This window comes from Coptis chinensis, chromosome 2, assembly GCF_015680905.1.
Source record: "Coptis chinensis isolate HL-2020 chromosome 2, ASM1568090v1, whole genome shotgun sequence".
NCBI classification, from domain to species: Eukaryota; Viridiplantae; Streptophyta; class Magnoliopsida; order Ranunculales; family Ranunculaceae; genus Coptis; species Coptis chinensis.
This window is the reverse complement of record NC_141457.1, coordinates 69,800,513-69,818,744: the sequence shown is the minus strand read 5'-3', so window position 1 is coordinate 69,818,744 and position 18,232 is coordinate 69,800,513. Positions and strand designations below refer to the sequence as shown.

The following is an 18,232-nucleotide window of genomic DNA, read 5'->3' as shown; positions in this document are numbered from 1 at the left end:
GATGGATATTAAAAAAAATTATCCGAATCCGATTTCGGATATCTGAAACGGATATCGGATAATATCCAATCCGAAAATAAAAATTAATTAAAATTTTATTTGCTTTGAATAATTCATTTTACCACTATAAAAACTAGTATAAATATATATATTTGTCATTTATTATTATTATTTTGTTATTATAGTTTTATATTATTAGTTTATGATTTTATATAATATTTTATACAATAAAAGATAAATTAATTAATTATATATAAAAACTGTTAATTTTTTAAATCGGATCGAATATTATCGGATGCGGATATGTCAGTATCCGAAACCAGTTCGGACATAAAAAAAATATCCGAATCCGAATCCGAATCCGAAATTTTTGGATAATATCCGATTTTTCGAATACGAATTCGAATCGGATTCGAATATTTGGATATCCACTTGCACCTCTAAAGTGGGCCTTATAAACTGGTTTGTTTTTCATTTTAAGTTCCTCTTATAAGCACTTATAAAAAAAGAAAAAAAAATGCATAACATCTTATAGATGGTTATTTGACAAATATAACCCTGTTTTACATACCATTACATAACTTGTACTTCCAGTCATTATTCAACAAAATGATCTTCTTTCGCGCCTAGTTTCATAACACCAATTCACATACAAGCAATGTTTCAAAATAGAAATCCTCTTAAACATTACATTTAAATCCAAATAGAAATAGAAATACAACATAAAAAATAGTTTTGATATCCTAATAAAACTCATTCCTTATTATCTTTCTTCTTTACATCATTGATCCCAAGTTCATCCATCTTCTTCAAAAAAGCCGCACAAACATCATTTGTTATAGCTTGTTTCATCTCAACAAATGTGCGCAATTTGACAAGCTTTTCCAGTTCACTAGAATCATTCTCTGTTACAGCAGACATAAAGCTTGTGCCACTCGTCTCCCCAAACCATTGGAAGAATCCACATCCTACAAATCCTTCATTAGTCGATTGTGGGCAATGATAGAATTTCCTATTATGGTTTCTTGGGGTATGCGAGGTTCTTATCTTACAAATTCCCTCATTACAAGGACACATTTTCACCTCATCCACCCATTGCCAAAGTCCACACCCTTTAACACCATTTGGACATATAATGAATGCTCTCCTAGGGTTCTCTGAGGTCTTCGATACCTTAGTTTTACATGTACCCCCACCACAGATACAAAGAACATCTTTATCTCCTTTTGATGCCATCTTACCTGCTTATAAATATCAACAATAATTTCAAAGTCATATATATCTCATGTTAATCAACCTGTTTACATGTCACGATATAATAAACTCAAACACCAAGCAAAAAAGTCTAAACATTCTCATATCAATGATATGTCAGAAAAATAGAGTTTACAAGTCATAAATATAGCAAATCAAACAAGAGTTTACAAGAAGTTAAACATCATAAAACACAACTAACAAGAACATCACTCGAGATTATTAGGCCTAGCCATAAGGATATCTGCAACTTGAAATCGTAAATTAACCATATAAGCTTGATCTTGTGGCCTGAAAACTTGCTTAACACCATCATCTGTTTCTGGGTCTACTGGAATCTGATTATTCACAAGAAGTTCCTCATTACCATATGCTTGGAATAACACATCGTTGAGGGCAACTCTACGAAGGAAGTTATGAAGAGCCATACAAGCAATGACTATGTTCCTCTGAATTAGAAATTTATACCCCGGCATCTTGCTCAAAATAGGGAACCTAGCTTTCAAAACTCCAAAGCTCCTCTCAATCACATTCCTTAGTTTTGAATGGCTATGGTTAAACTTCTCCTCCTTAGTCCTAGCACGACTCCCAGGACGTCTGTAGTCAGCAAGCTAATATCGTACACCACGATATGGAGCCATAATCCCCTGGTATGCGTTTAAGCCGCGTCACATAGATAATACTTATATATACAATAGAAATAGATGACAATTTAGTATGCATATACAAGTAATAATTTTGTGGATAACATTACAATAAAACAAAGACTACACATTTACCTCGAGGAGGTAATGGAAACCTGAAAGCTGGAATTCCGCACTGAAGTAGTTAACACCCTAGCATCATGGGTAGTCCCTTCCCATCTAGCCACAGCATATATGAATTTCATGTCAAAGTCACAAATTGCCAACACATTTTGCCAACAATCTTTTCCACCTCTTCCTCTGTAAGGGGTCTGTTTACTAGGAGGAATAACTGCATGAATGAGAGTGCCATCTAATGCTCCAACAGCCCCTTTGAATGCTCCTTCTCTAAGTTCCTTATAACTTCTAAGTTCTCCAACTGGGGCCTCACAAGATGGTGGTACAATCATCTCTTTAGAAAACAAAATCATAGCTTTCAACACTTCATGAAAGTACTTGTGAATTGTTTGTCCAGAATGTTGGAATAACCAACTTACATGTGCCATACGAGTGTTATGACTAAGTGTTAACAAGAACATCATCATCTTCTCTTCCAAAAGTAGGTGTTTACTATTGGCCAAGTACCCTCTCTCTCGAAAATGACTACACAATGCTTGAAAAGATTCTTTTTCCATCCTAAAAGATTAGAAAATTTGTTTTGATGGACCATTCAAAGTCTCCCTAACTAAATCTTCTCCACTACGTTTGGAAATGCACATCTTTTGACGGACTCTCCTTGGGAGTGTATTTCTTCTTGCACGTTTGAGCAATATTACTAATGCTATAAGACTCACCAACAATGATAACTTAAAAGAATCCATATAAACCTACATATAAAAAAGATAACCATTTCAATGTATCCATCACATAAAAATATACAAGCCATTTCCTTAACACTATGCTTTTCCACAACAAAACCAACAATGAAAAATTACACAGACACTCAATTACACAAGTAATTAGATAAGTATTTGCCAAATGTGAAGATCCATTCAATTGCACTAGGCAAGGATGATGAAGTCCCCAAGAAATAAAAAGAGATGCAACATATCCATCAAGAGAGTTTCATACTTACTCAAATTGCGAAGTAATAACTCAGAGAGCTTCAAAATATTGTAGAACAACTAGTTTAACAATTCACATAGAACAGTCCGATATAAACTGAACAACTAGTATAACGATTCACTAGCGTATGCGCCAAATAATATTGCATCATACTACAAGTACTATTACTCATATAAATCAATCAACCTCGTCTTAAGACCATTCCAAGCGAATTTCAGATCACAGTCTGTGTTATAAACTTAATAACTCCTAGCAAGGACATCTAAAAGCAACGCATCTGTTTTAAAGTAGACTCGAAGTACTATATGCTATGTGTAGTAAGTTGAACCCCTATCTAAACTCTACCTATGTCAAATTTGAGCCTGAAGTCATCTCAAAGTTGCTGCCCCTGGAAGATCACAATATGTAAACCATGGCAGTGTAACAATCAGATTGACACATACCTGTCCCTTGAGTCTGTATAACGAGATCCTCGCTCATACTAAAGACGACGAGGTCCAGTTCATATCGACACAAACACCACAAAAGAGTCTAACAAAAATAAAACTTGTATATATATCCAAAAGTAAGTGAAACATAAAGTAAAGAGTATGTATCGAGTGTGAAGCGGGGATTTGATTCATGGCAATGGTCAGTTGTACACTTTACTACTTAGCATGTGTTCAGTTTAGGTGAAGTAGCTGAGTACCCTGTATTGGTTCCTCTTGGTTTTGGTGACAACCACATAGAACAGAACTAATATAAAATTATTTATTAAATCCATCGTAATGTAACTAATAATAATATGAAATCCATTTAAGAAATATTCAAGAACTCGATCAATCAAACCAACAAAGTATAATAATTATCACAATTCAGCAAGAATTCAACTAAATAGGACAAAATTCTCACATTTTTCAGAAAAAACAACATTACAAAACTATTATGTATTACAGAATGCAATAACATTATGAAATCCATCTCAAACACATTCAAGAACCAAATCAAACAAACAAAGTGAACCAATTTCCACAATTCAAGAACTCATATTCTAACCAAAAAGAGATTTGTCATCGTTGTTACCTGTTTTCTTCAGATTGGAAGTTGGAGCAAAGCCCGTGGAGAGGAGGAGTCGAAAAGCGAAAAGGCGAGTGGAGCAACAACAAGATAAAGTGAGTGAGACAGCAAGCAACTTTTGGGGTAGTTGTTGCGGGCGGCAGTTGAAGAAAATGGAGGCAAAGAAGAAATGAGAAAGAGAAGGCAGAAAAGAGAACGAGGGCAAAAGGTAGTGTGCTTGGGGCGTTTATGTCTTTTTCCAACTTACAAGACTTGCAGAATTATAGTAGATCCAATTTTGGTACTTATAGAAATCATGTCTCTTATAAGACATTTCTAGTAGAATGCCTCTTATAAGAGGCAAAAAACAAACCAAAAAAATGTCCAAAATCAGTGGTCCACATCTTATAAGAGGCAAAAACAAATGGCCCCTAAAAGTGTATGATAAATATATAAGAATTGGAATACTAAAAGTGTTTGATTCGTAATCGGAAATTACTTTCTACAAATCACCTATTTTTTAGCAATTTTTTTCATTTGATCAAATATATAAAAATTGGAAATACACTTAAACTCTTCAAATATAAGAATTAGAAATACACTCAAATTCTCTAAAGAAGTTCCATGTATGTGGGATTGTAAGCTTTTAGAAAAGACTATCTTTCATATTAGAGTGCCACAGGAGAGAGAAAATGCTATATCTCATATTAGAGTGCCACATAGGAGAGAGAAAAATCTCTTTTAGAGGTCTTTGCTTTAGTATATAGACAAGATTTTAGACCCGGCCATATGGCCGAAATCATTTCTAAAATTCACAGCCTATAAATTTTTGCGATGAATTCAATGACGGATAATTTCCTTGCGAGATAATTGATCGACTTATTAGAGTTGTAGTTGTATTAGGAAACTTCTTAAGATTAAGAGCTCATGTTGTATTATGAAACTTCTTATAATTTAAGAGTACGTGTCCACGTGGCATACCTCTCTCTCAAGAATGCGCCACCTATGAAATAGATAGTCCACATAAAACGTACTCTGCTTTAATATAGAGAGAGGTGATAGTAGATATGGTGATGCTCAACTGAGCATTATTGCGCGCTATATAGGACTAGCATAAAATGTAAGACTTACAAAAATGAAAGGAATTAAAAGAAAAGAAGGATTAACTTATCATAGGTCATCGAATCATAGTCGTTGACATGTAAGTATGTAGCATACTATCTCAGCTTCGGAGATGGTGGTCAACTAATGCAATAGTTTGATGGAGGTGCAACAGAATATATATATGAAGCAGCAATGTGGCCATGTGGGCTCAAAATTTCAGTTTCAACATTCTTCTGCTGGTGGTTCAACTTCAAGATGAAATCAATAGTGGCCAAGACAAATCAATCACCTAATCTAATTTCCCCAAGGAGAAAACTTTTGAGCACTTCTGCTCCTAACCAAACAGCGTTGACTGGCACTGGATACACGCATGTAAGATTCAAGAAGAGAAAGATAAAATTAACAGGGCTCTTTCTTATTCCATTAATGGTGTGTTTTTTTACAACTATTCATTCTTTCTCTCTCTATTTACACGTGAGAAACAAAAAAAGTAAAGTAGGAGAAATGAATATGGTCCCTCTCTCTTTTGTCTTCACTCCTTTTATATTTGTTCCACATGCGTCCATTAAATAGCTTTTTTACATGTGTCCCTCCTTGTCTCTTTCATTTGTACCTGAAATTTATCATGAATATATCGGCCATCATGTCGATATTGTATTAGAAATTAGTGAAATAATGGCGAATATCGGTATGTAGGATATTTGGCCACCACATCGCCCCCTCTAGAAAATTTTCAAATTTTATAAGTGAAAATTTAAAGATTTCGAGAAACAATATAAAGTTTTTTTTTACTGTTTATCCAATAGTGTGCATCCGCACTCTTCATATATTCATCCGATATATCGTTTTATCCAATACTGAGCATCCTCACTTTTTATATACACTATTCATCTGATATATCCTTTTATCCGATAGTGTACATCCGTATTCTTTATATACACTATTCATCCGATATATCATTTTATCCGATACTGTTCACCCCAACACTGTTCATCCGAGATGGAAATTTTTATAAGTAATTTTTGGAAATTCGAGATGACATTTTCTTGTAAATATATATATATATATATATATATATATATATATATATATATATATATATATATATTGAGATAGGATTTTGCCTTTGGCCATACATCGCTCTTTGACATCGGAGACGATGCGTAGAGCACTCACAAGGATTCTCCACAACTCCAAAATTTTTTTTTGAACTTTAGCTAGGATTTTGCCTTTGGCCATACATCGCTCTTTGACATCGGAGACGATATGTAGAGCACTCACAAGGATTCTCCACAACTAAAAATTTGAATTAGAATTTTGATATAAGGAATTTTTGAATCCAAAATAGGATTTTGACAATTAAAATTTTTGAGTTCAAAATAGGATTTGATAAATGAAAATTTTGAATTCGAAATAGAATTTGATTTTGATAAAAAGAATTTTTGAATCCAAAAGTAAGATTTTGACAATTAAATTTTTTGAGTTCAAAATAGGATTTGATAAATAAAATTTTGGATAAAAGAAAATTTTGAGCTCTTCATCCAATCTTCAATTGATCGATCCATATCGTCATTAAACAGTCGCCCCCAAGCGATAATTTTATATCGGTACTCTAGATTATCCTTGTTCACCTTAAAACATCAAATGAAAAATTGGCTGTAAGGTGATATCGGGCTCCAAGTAGTTTTTCTTCATCGGCCATTGGTATTAAATGCCCCCCCCCCCCCTAAGATTTTGACAATTAAATTTTTTGAGTTCATAATAAGATTTGATAAATAAAATTTTGGATAAAAGAAAATTTTGAGCTCTTCATCCAATCTTCAATTGATCGATCCATATCGTCATTAAACAGTCGCCCCCAAGCAATAATTTTATATCGGTACTCTAGAATATCCTTGTTCACCTTAAAACATCAAATGAAAAATTGGCTGTAAGGTGATATCGGGCTCCATGCCCCCCCCCCCCCCAAATGATCAAGTATATGTCGGCTATTTTATAGCCGCCCCCAAGTTATCTACTTATATCGGTCACAAATTATTGATGTATATATTTCAAAGTGTTGACCCAGTGTTTGGTCGATATGAAAAGTCAGCCCATGTGAACTATTGTACCTCGAGCCTCGGCTAGGAAAAAAAATTAACTACTTGCCTCCAAGTGATCACTTTCGATACCAAGTATCGAAATATCAAATATTTGCCTCAATTGATTGGTATCGGAATTAACATGTCATCCCACAAGTCCATGTGAGTCTTATATCGAAAATAAATTTCATTTGCAAAACTCCAAGCCCAGGCCCATCAGCAAGATAATTTAAACATCATCTTCGCTTTCTTCTTCCCACAAACAGATACGCCAAAAACAAAAAACTCCGACTTTTCTTTCAACTCAATCTTAAAACCATCAATCTCAAAAAACCATAAGCATTATCCATAAAAACTCATCTGTTTCCCCCATTGATGTAAAGATCACGACATTCAACTCAATCTTGAATTTTTCAACCCCCGTCAGAACCAAAATCAAAATTTGTATACGAATGAAAAACTCAATAAATCAGTTTTATAAGCAATGATTTCTCTTTCATAAAATAACAATAAATGAAGAATGAGATCGAGAAAACTTATCTCGATAGTTCGTTTGATGAAGCTGCTGGTGGAGTTGGACATCGAAGTTGGTCTGTTGGTGATTCAGTATCGAACCCTTGGGTGTTGGTAGCAAGTCCTCATCCCTGAAGCCGATGCCGATATCGGTTTCCTTTTGATCTCTTTTCACTGTACAACGAAGCTTGTACCAGTATCGAAATTGTTGGTATTTTTGTTCGGGACTGGGTATTTGACTGTGGGTATCGATATCCTTCTTGGTCTTTCTGTACCTCGACAATGGAAAGTCGCCCCAGTATCGATATCGACATTGTTGTGGGTATCGGTTATCTGTGGGTATTGGTATCGAAGTTGAAGATGAAGTTGGGTATCGAACTTTTGTTGGGTATCGAATTTTAATTGATGTCGAAATTTGTTGTGGGAGGTCAGTATCGAATTTGAAGTTGCGGAGGTTGATATCGACGTTGGTGTTGAATTTGGATGTTGAGGTCAGTATCGAATTTTTCTGGTCTTGACATCGAATTTTCCTGGTATCGAGTATCGAAGTTGTTTAAACGTAGGACGCCCCCAAGTGATCTCGGTAGCTCGATGAACCAGTACCAGTATCGAAGTCGTGATCTCGGTAGCTCGATATACTAGTACCAGTATCGAAGTTTATCTGTATCTGTATCGATCCTGAATCAGAAATTAAGATGAAAAAGAAATGAATTGAATTTCTAAATGTTCTGAAACTTAATTATCTGAAACTTAATTAAAGTAATTAGAGAAGCAATTTCTCTTTTATAAATAGAAATAACAAGAAATAAGTAATAAGAGCAAGAAACTTATCTTGATATTATGATCTTTGGATGTCAGTATCGGCATCCTCTTCATTTACCAACACAGTACCCATCTCTATTTCCAAAGATTGAATTCATTCTCGTTTCCAATCTTGATGACTATCAACTGAAGTTAAGAATCTTAGCTGATATCGAAGCTTTTCTTTAAAGAACTTCCAACATACTCTTCATCATTCATAAGCTTTAATGGTGGAAATCAAGAAAAAACTCAATTGACCAATTCATCTTTTCTCTCTTAAAAATGTAGATTTGAAATCGAAGAAGAAAATAATAAAAGTTTTTTTGTCTTCGATGCACAAACGGCGCCAATATAAGATTCAAGAAAAGAAAGATAAAATTAACAAAGTTCTTTCTTATTCTATTAATGGTGTGTTTTTTTTATAACAGTTCATTTTTTCTCTTTCTATTTACACGTGAGAAACAGAAAAAGTAAAATGGGAGAAATGTCCCTCTCTCTTTTGTCTTCACTCTTTTTATAGTTGTTCCACATGTGTCCATCCAATAATTTATTTACATGTATCCCTCTTTGCTTCTTTCATTTGTACCTGAAATTTATCATAAATATATCAACTCTTATACCGATATTGTATGAGAAATTAGTGAAATAATAACAAATACCGGTATCCCATCACAAGGCACTTCCAACTTTCTAAGTTCCAGCTCAATACAAATCAACAGTAGTCAATTAGGGAGTTTTCCAGAGTCAGCCTACAACTATATATACTGGGGAAGTTTTAGTACGACGGAAGTGAAACCTAATAATAGTTTTCATTAACAAATACACAATTCAAACTTGCGAATCAATTAACCACAACCTTCTATCTTCCCACTTAAAGCGGATTATATACTAAATACAGAATCCAAACAACCACCAAACCTTCAAAACAAAGACAAAAATTAAATCACCAATTTTTTTGTGTCTCTCCACTCTTTTAATTTCGGCAGAAATGGGATGCAATGAATCAAAACAAGCAGTTGCCACCAGCGACACCATTAAGACTCGATCTCTTCTTCGTAAAAAGTCGAGTGCTAAATCGAAAGTTCTCAATCCCCTTAACGAAAACAATGTTAACATTGTCACCACAAGTCCATCAGTTCCAGAACCGGAATCCAATCAAACTAATAACGAAGATGTGAAGGAAATAAGTGAAAGTACAGATTCCAAGGACGGGCAAAATGTTGGACAAGCCAAAGCTGAGGAGGTTGTTGTTGCCAAAGAGCATGAAGCTGCAGGGGAATCTATATTATTGCCAGATGATTTTCATTCATCAAGGAAAGATGAGGATGTTGCTGATTCTGTCAGTACCGAAGATGGGTATTTTTCGCCGAATCATGATTCTGTTAAGGATGGTGACTTGAAAGATGATGTTGAATTGAACGATGATGTCGAATTGAAAGAGGAAGAGAAGAAAGTTGATGAGGTGCAGAAGAAGAGTTTGGTCAATGAACAAGAGAAGATAAAAGAAGATGAGAAAGGTACATGAATCAGTGAATGTACTTTAATTTGCATGTCCATGATTTAGTGCTCCTGCAAATGTTTAGGATTTTTTTTCTTTTTTTTTTACTTGCAGTCCATGGGATGATAATGCTTATGTGCTTGTAGCACAATAGTTTTGGTGGTTCATTTTTTTGCCATTTTTTTGTTTGTTTGTTTTGTTCTGGAAGATCGATAATCTAATTTTCCATCCCTGAGGAGTTTGAGGCTCATGGCAGTACTGCAATACATGGATATTGTGAAAGAACAACACCTAGCGTCTAAAGAATTGCATTACACCACACCTCGAGGGATGTTGGAGCGGCCAAAAGAATTGAGCATTAGAGCATGTTATGAATGGAAAAATTTCTGTTTTGTTTTATTTTGTAATTGATCTGCATTATTATAACAGCCTGCTGGTATGCAAATGTGTACATACAGGAAAGCATGAAGACTTGAAAGAGCCAGCGTTGACAAAAGAGGATCAAGTGAAAACTATCAAAGCACCCGAAGTACCTGTTGTAACAACAGCAGATCAGGTTGTTTCTGAGGTACAAAAATTGTTGTGCACCACTTGGTTTACTATCAAGTATCAACACTAATTTATCTATAACAATTTCCTTAACAAATCACAATATATGTCTTGTATTTAAGTGGAGAAGAAAATTAGAAATAACGAGTAAAGCAGTAACTGGTTGATTTTAACATTTACTTATTCATTTTATTTTTTGCAGGAACCTTCAAGTGATTCGCTGTTGAAAGATGGCAAAGTCAATTAAAGTAGCCTTTTAGGATAAATCTTGTTCATAATCTTGTTTATGAGATATTTTTTTCAAAGATATGTACTGATGAAGGACTGAGATCAAAGATGCGAAATGAAATGATTGTTCAGGCATGATCAGGGTGATTTTGTTAAAAAAAGTATCCTCAGGGTTCACCGAGGAAATGTGGCTTGTACCAATGTTGAAGTGTAATTTTGAATGATAATGAAGGCACGTAGTAAAGAACCCTAGATTTTAAGTGAAAAAACAAACAGACCAATGTACTATTGTTGCGGAAATGAAATTGTTGAGATGGATGGAAGCAGAATGACTACAAAAGATAATTACTAATCAAAAGCACCTATTAATAAGAAACTAAGAAAAAGTTAAGTTAGATCTATGGAGACGAAGATTTGATTGGCTAGAGAATTATGTGAGTGATCCATTCAAATGGGATTAACGCAAAAATGATCATATGGTGTAACTTGTTAGTTAGTTAGTTACAAAATTACTCGATTAACTATAATTATGAATACAACAAAGATTACATCCTGTCTAATTTTAATCTCCTCGAGAAAATTTTGTTGGGAGATTTCACTAGGAAGTCACACCTCAACCTAGTTACTTTCAATCCCAAATGACTTCAACTTGGAGTTCACACTAAGGAAGTCACCCACCCAAGACTTTGGTAGTTATCACAACAAACTCAAGAAAGAAAAACCACTAATTTATCATCACAATTCATAGCAAACAATAAATATGGAAGTAAATACAAAGAGAAACAAAGATTTAAGGTGGTTCGGTAAATGTTACCTACGTCCACACAAGAGCCGAGTTTCCTTTATAGTAAAAGATTGGAGAGTTTACAAGAGGTTACTAGAATCAAGAACAAGAGGCATCACTCAAACCCTAGCTCAATAGAGCTCTCACAATTTCCATGAAACCAAGGAAGTCATCCACCCAAGACTTTGGTAGTTATCACAACAAACTCAATAAAGAAAAACCACTAATTTATCATCACAATTCATAGCAAACAATAAATATGGAAGTAAATGCAAAGAGACACAAAGATTTAAGGTGGTTCGATAAATGTTACCTACGTCCACACAAGAGCCGAATTTCCTTTATAGTAAAAGATTAGAGAGTTTACAAGAGGTTACTAGAATCAAGAACAAGAGGCCTCACTCAAACCCTAGCTCAATAGAGCTCTCATAATTCCTATGAAATGAATCTCTCAAAGTTGTCTCAAAATCCTAATATATTTCCTTTATATAGGTACACATAGAAAAAGGTGAGAAAATGGGCTTTGGGTCGAAATATCGACAAACTGTCAAAATTCCGGATAGGTGGATAGGTGGAGCGCTGGCAAAAAAAGAAAAAGTCGCGGCATCTTCGTGGTCCAACTTCCAGTAACTTTAGGGCGTGTGCCCCTTGGGTTTGGCTATAGTCAAGCGCGTGCGCGCCCTCTTCTCCAAACTGAAAAACGTGAAGGCAACATGGTCGGACACCGGAGCAAAGCTCGACAGTTCCATAACATAACAATCTCCCACTTGGAATCTTCGAGACTCTACATGCCCATCACATCTAAATTATAACAACTCAATCCAAATCCAATTTACTAATGAAACACTCGGCTCATCCATCATGGTCTTCAAGCAAGAAGACCCACCGAAGTTGAACACAACTTTAACTTCTCAGTAGGCACAGTAATGGTCAACATATCCGCCGGATTCTTACTCCCTTGGATCTTCTCAAGTGCAAAAACCTCATCCTCCAATAGAGATCGGATAAAATGATACCGGAGACCAATGTGCTTGGTCCTAGAATGAAAAATGGAATTTTTAGCAAGATGTATATGTAACACTCTAACTGTCACTGTGTAACACACTCCTCTCTTGCTTCATCCCAAGTACTTCCATCAATCCCTATAACCAAATCATCTCCTTGCTTGCCTCTGTAATGGCCATATACTCGTGGTAGACAAAGCAACAATCATCTGTAACTGAGAAATCCAACTCACTGTAGTAGCACCTACTATAAAGACATAACCAGTAGTGTTTCTTCTGCGATCTACCTCACCTGTAAAATCGGCATCCATATACCCTTGCAAGTTCACAACACCCCTTCCATAACATAGGCATTTCTCAGTAGTACCTCTCAAATATCTCAATATCCACTTCACGGCTTCCCAATGTTGCTTGCCAAGATTAGACATAAATCTACTGACAACAAACCATGGCATACATAAGACTTCCAATGGCAGAGGCGTATGGTACCTTAGCTATGAAGTTTCTTTCTTCAACAGTCTTGGGAGAGTGTTCCTTGGACAACTTAAAGTGAACTGTCAAAGGTGTGCAAACTAGTTTTGCACCACCCATGTTGAACCTCTTCAATACCTTCTCAATATACTCAGCCTGAGACAACTCTAGAATACCTTTCTGCCTATCTCTTCTGATTCTCATCCCTAGAATTTGTTTCGCTGCACCTAAGTCCTTCATAGAGAACTTACTTGCCAACTTCTCTTTCAATCTCCCAATTTCTGACATATCAGAACTCGCTACTAACATATCATCAACATATAGTAATAAGATGGTGTAGCTGGAGTCGAACCTCTTGAAGTAGCAATAATGGTCAGCGTTGCACTTATAGTAGCCATTTCCTTGCATGAAGTTATCAAACTTTTTATACCACTGCCTAGGGGCTTGTTTCAAACCATACAAGCTCTTTCTGAGCTTGCATACCATATTCTCTTTACTCTTCTTGATGAAACCCTCCGGTTGCTGCATGTAAATTTTCTCAACTAGGACACCATGGAGGAAGGCAGTTTTAACATCCAACTGCTCAAGATACAAATCTTTCGTTGCAACAATACTCAGCACTGACCGAATAGTATTCAGTTTCACCACTGGGGAGAATATCTCTATGAAGTCAACACCTGCTTTCTGCTAAAAACCCTTGACTACTAACCTCGCTTTGTATCTCTTGGAACCATCATGTTCCTCTTTGACTCTAAACACCCATTTGTTCTGTAGAGCCTTCTTGCCCATGGGTAGTTTGGCTAACTCCCAAGTGCCATTAGAGATGAGGGACTTCATCTCATCTTGCATATCAAGCTCCCACTTGCTTGCATCACTTGCCTCCAATGCTTCATCATAGCATTGAGGCTCGCCACCATCAGTAAGTAGCAAGTAATTCACATAGGTGGAGTGTGGATATTTCGTACTCGGTACATGTGGCCTGGATGTCTTCCTTAGGGCATGAGGTGGAGATGGACTCGGTGGTGCAGTATCCTCATTGTTATATGAGTCACTACTACTGTCATCCTCTGACTATGGGGCTCCCACTATACCACGACTTACATCAAAGTCTTCCAACTCAATATACTCTGTGCCACTCTCTGTAACCGATTCTTTGGTTTATGCCTCATCTCTGTCCTTGTACATCACATTCTCATTAAACACAACATCTCTACTATGAATGATTTTCCGATTTTGATCATCCTAAAAGCGATTTTGATCATACCTAAAAACATCACCGCCATAGCCGATGAAGGTACACTTTAGTGACTTAGCATCAAGCTTGCTTCTAGCTTGGTCACTAATGTGGACATAGGACACACAACCAAACACCTTCAAATGGGAAAGGTTCACATCATTACCGCTCCACACTTCCTCTGGAATCTTAAAATCCAAAGGTACTGACAGTCCTCTATTGATAAGGTAAGCTTCTGTGCTAACATTTTCTGCCCAGAACTACTTGGGCAAGCCTGCTAGTGTACGCATACACCTAGCTCTCACTATCAGTGTTCTATTCATTCGCTCTGTAACCCCATTCTGCTGAGGTGTCCCTGGCAAAGTCTTTTTCATCTTGATGCCATTGTCAGCACAACACTTCTTAAAACCTGAATCCTCATACTTTCCACCGTTGTCAGATCTCAGCTTCTTTACTTTAAAGCTTGTTTCATTCTCAACCATGGCCTTCCAAGTCTTGAACACTTCAAATACTTCTGACTTGTGTCTCAAGAAATAGACCCACACCTTCCTAGTATGGTTATCAATGAAAGTCACAAAATATAACTTTCCACCAAGTGAAGAGACATTAGTTGGCCCCCAGACATTTGTATGAATCAACTCAAGCTTGCTAGTTTTCAGAGTCTGACCCATCTTCTAAAAACTCACCCGCTTCTACTTTCCAAATACACAGTTCTCACAGAAGTCAATTTCAATCGACTGTAATTTTGGGAGTTTACCAGAAGAGTGAAGGATTTGCATTCCTTTCTCACACATGTGACCAAGTTTGCGGTGCCAAACATTCGGATCCTCTTTGCCATGTGCCACGACAATCGACTCACAACCATGTGTAGTAATGTAGAGAGTACCATCTTTTTTACCATTTGCAACAACCATTGAACCCTTCGAGACCTTCCAAGTATCACCGGTGAAGACTGTAACAAATCCTTCACTTGCCAATTGCCCCACAGAAATCAAATTCTTCTTCAAATCCGAAACGTGTCTGACGTCCCTCAATAACCATGACGAGCCATTCATCTTGACATGCACGTCACCCTTGCCGACAATGTCACAAGGTTGGTCATCATCGAGAAAGACCGTTCCAAGGTCACCTTTAGTGTAGTTCTCAAAGAACTCTTAATGTGAGGTAGCATGGAAAGATACGCCGGAATCAAGTACCCAAGACTCCTTCTTATGCTCCATTGAACATATTAAAGCATCATCTACTATCTCAACAACATTAGCTTCTTGATTCTTTTTCTTGTTCTTATTAATGTTGTTGTTGTTTCTTGGTGTCGGGCAATTGCTACTATAGTGGCCAGGGTTACCACAATTGTAGCATATAACTTCACTTATATCTTGAGGATTGTGTTTAACGCTTTGTAATTAGGGGGCTTGAGATTTCGATCTCCCCCTCCCCTTTTTCTTACCACAACTCTTGTATGAATTTCTTCCTCTACTTTCAGTGCTCAATGCCTACCCCAAAGTTGAAGGACTATCCTGTGTCCGGATTTTCTCAGTTAGTACCATACTAACAACGTGTTCAAACTTCAACTTAGTCATTCAGAGCCACTAATAGCCACCATAGTCGCCTTCTAACTTGGAGGCAATTGTCTAAGTATCGCCAAGGCTAGCACCTCATCACTAAATGTAATCTCAACCGATTCCAATTGGTCCTTAGTTTGGTTGAATTCATTTAGGTGATTCTTGAAGGAGGTCCCCTTCGACATTCTTATGTTATAGAGCTTGGTGATCAAATAGACTTTGTTCGCAGCCGAGGGTTGTTCATACATGGTAGTAAGTGCCTCCATGAGAGACTTCACCGTCTTCTCGATTTTAATATTGAAGGCTACCGACTTCGAGAAAGCCAATCGGATTGTGGCCAATGCCTTTCTATCTTGCAAATCCCATATGCCTTGCGGAATCTCATCGAGCTTCTCACTTATTAAAGTTTCCATCAAATCCTTTTGATAGAGTATGTCTTCAATTTGCATCTTCTAATAGCCGAAGTTTGTACCATCAAACTTCTCTATCTTGTAGCTTTCTTTATCGGTCGTCATGACTTCCAATGAACCAAAACAATGGTGGAGAACCTCTCAAAGGAATTTCTACAAACACCTAGCTTTCAATGCTAAAGGTGTAGTCTTTTCCTCACACACCTTGTATATAATGATTCAACCTGGCGCTCCGATACTATTTGTTGGGAGATTTCAGTAGGAAGTCACACCTTAACCTAGTTACTTTCAATCCCAAATGACTTCAACTTGGAGTTCACACCAAGGAAGTCACCCAGCCAAGACTTTGGTAGCTATCACAACAAACTCAACAAATCAAAACCACTAATTTATCATCACAATTCATAGCAAACAATAAATATGGAAGTAAATGCAAAGAGACACAAAGATTTAAAGTGGTTCGGTAAATGTTACCTACGTCCACACAAGAGCCGAGTTTCCTTTATAGTAAAGATTGGAGAGCTTACAAGAGGTAACTAGAATCAAGAACAAGAGGCCTCACTCAAACCCTAGCTCAATAGAGCTCCCACAATTCCCATGAAATGAATCTCTCAAAGTTGTCTCAAAACCCTAATCTATTTCCTTTATATAGATACACATAGAAAAAGGTGAGAAAATGGGGTTTAGGCCGAAATATCTACAAACTGTCAAAATTCCGGATAGGTGGAGCGCGGGCGTGCCTTGGGCAAGGCAAAGGAAAGCGCGTGCGCACCTTCTTCGTGTCCAACTTCCAGTAACTTTAAGGCATTCGCCCCTTAGGTTTGACTATAGTCAAGCGCGTGCGTGCCTTCTTCTCCAAACTGAAAAACGTGAAGGCAACATGGTCGGACACCAGAGCAAAGCTCGACGGCTCCATAACCTAACAAATTTAATGTGGAGAAAGAAATGATACAAGATATATCAACTCACAATGTTCATTTGCTACATACAGCGAGTCGTCAGATAGTTAGGTTTCTTTAATTTTATCTTCAAATAGGGATCATTCTTGTACTGCACATACAAAGGAAGATCAAGAGCATTCTCTGCAAGTTTCCTGTCTTCATAAATCTTTGCTATCAGGCTTTCTAGGGATGGAAAGCTGACCTGTCCAATTCAAACAAAAGCAATTCAATAAATAACAGAAGAACAAGAACTTGGACATGATCTAGTTAAAATATATGTTAACTACCTCTGGTCTTATATAGCTAACAATAGCAAGACTCAATTCCTCCCCATAGAAATCCTCATCAAAATCATGAAGCAACCATGGCTCCTGCAATCGAATGCAAATTCAAGGATGCAAAGGGAGATGCAGTGTATTAGCCAATGAGCACACAAGGAAACCTGATCAAGCTTAACAAAGAAAATACTAGTTTCCAGTTTTCCACTCACTAGGGTCTTCTCAGTGTGTTGAAGTATGGATTCTAACCAATGCTCATGACTATCTTGTACACACCTTATTAGAATATGTCAATATTAGAATATGTTCTATATGTAAAGTCCCACGTTTCTATAAGTGTGGACATCCATATCTAGTAGTTTCTATTATCATGTTTTATGTTAGTATAAATATGTAACTTTAGGTAGAGAACAATAACCAAGAATACTCTAACCCTAATCAATCTCTCTTTCTCAATCAATCAATCTCTATTCTTCTCCATTGTTCTTATTCTTAGTTTATCTCAATTTATCAATATTATAGCTCTCCTAGTATCACCACTAACATGCAATTTAACATGGTATCAGAGCGTCAGGTTCAAATCAAAGTTTAGTGGTATGTTAAGAGAGGAATATCTCAAAATTAATATCCAAAAAAAAAAAAAAATTAAAATCAAAATCAAAATCAAAATCAATTTTTTTTCAATTTTCAGTATTCAATTCAATTCAAGTTTCAATCTTTCTCTGGATAGATTTACT

The 18,232-nt window shown here is 36.4% G+C and overlaps 1 protein-coding gene and 1 long non-coding RNA gene across 3 annotated transcripts; one reads left to right on the top strand and one right to left on the bottom strand.

Annotated features, from left to right (window-relative positions):
- Positions 1-597: 597 nt before the first annotated feature.
- On the bottom strand, positions 598-4,105 carry LOC147517470 (uncharacterized). The gene is made up of 2 exons (XR_015211448.1): positions 4,065-4,105; positions 598-1,241 (listed from the first exon to the last, which is right to left on the bottom strand). It is a non-coding gene; the product is annotated as an uncharacterized LOC147517470 (long non-coding RNA).
- A 94-nt stretch (positions 4,106-4,199) lies between these two features.
- Positions 4,200-10,946, top strand: LOC147517469 (uncharacterized). Of its 2 annotated transcripts, none has more exons than XM_086589638.1 (3): positions 4,200-10,053; positions 10,493-10,590; positions 10,786-10,946. In XM_086589638.1, exons 1-3 carry the CDS (start codon positions 9,525-9,527, stop codon positions 10,828-10,830), a joined length of 672 nt encoding a protein of 223 aa, XP_086445764.1. In that variant the 5' UTR covers positions 4,200-9,524; the 3' UTR covers positions 10,831-10,946. The 2 variants fall into 2 exon arrangements, with proteins under 2 accessions (XP_086445764.1, XP_086445763.1); XM_086589637.1 differs by having other exon boundaries at positions 10,493-10,602.
- Positions 10,947-18,232: the final 7,286 nt, after the last annotated feature.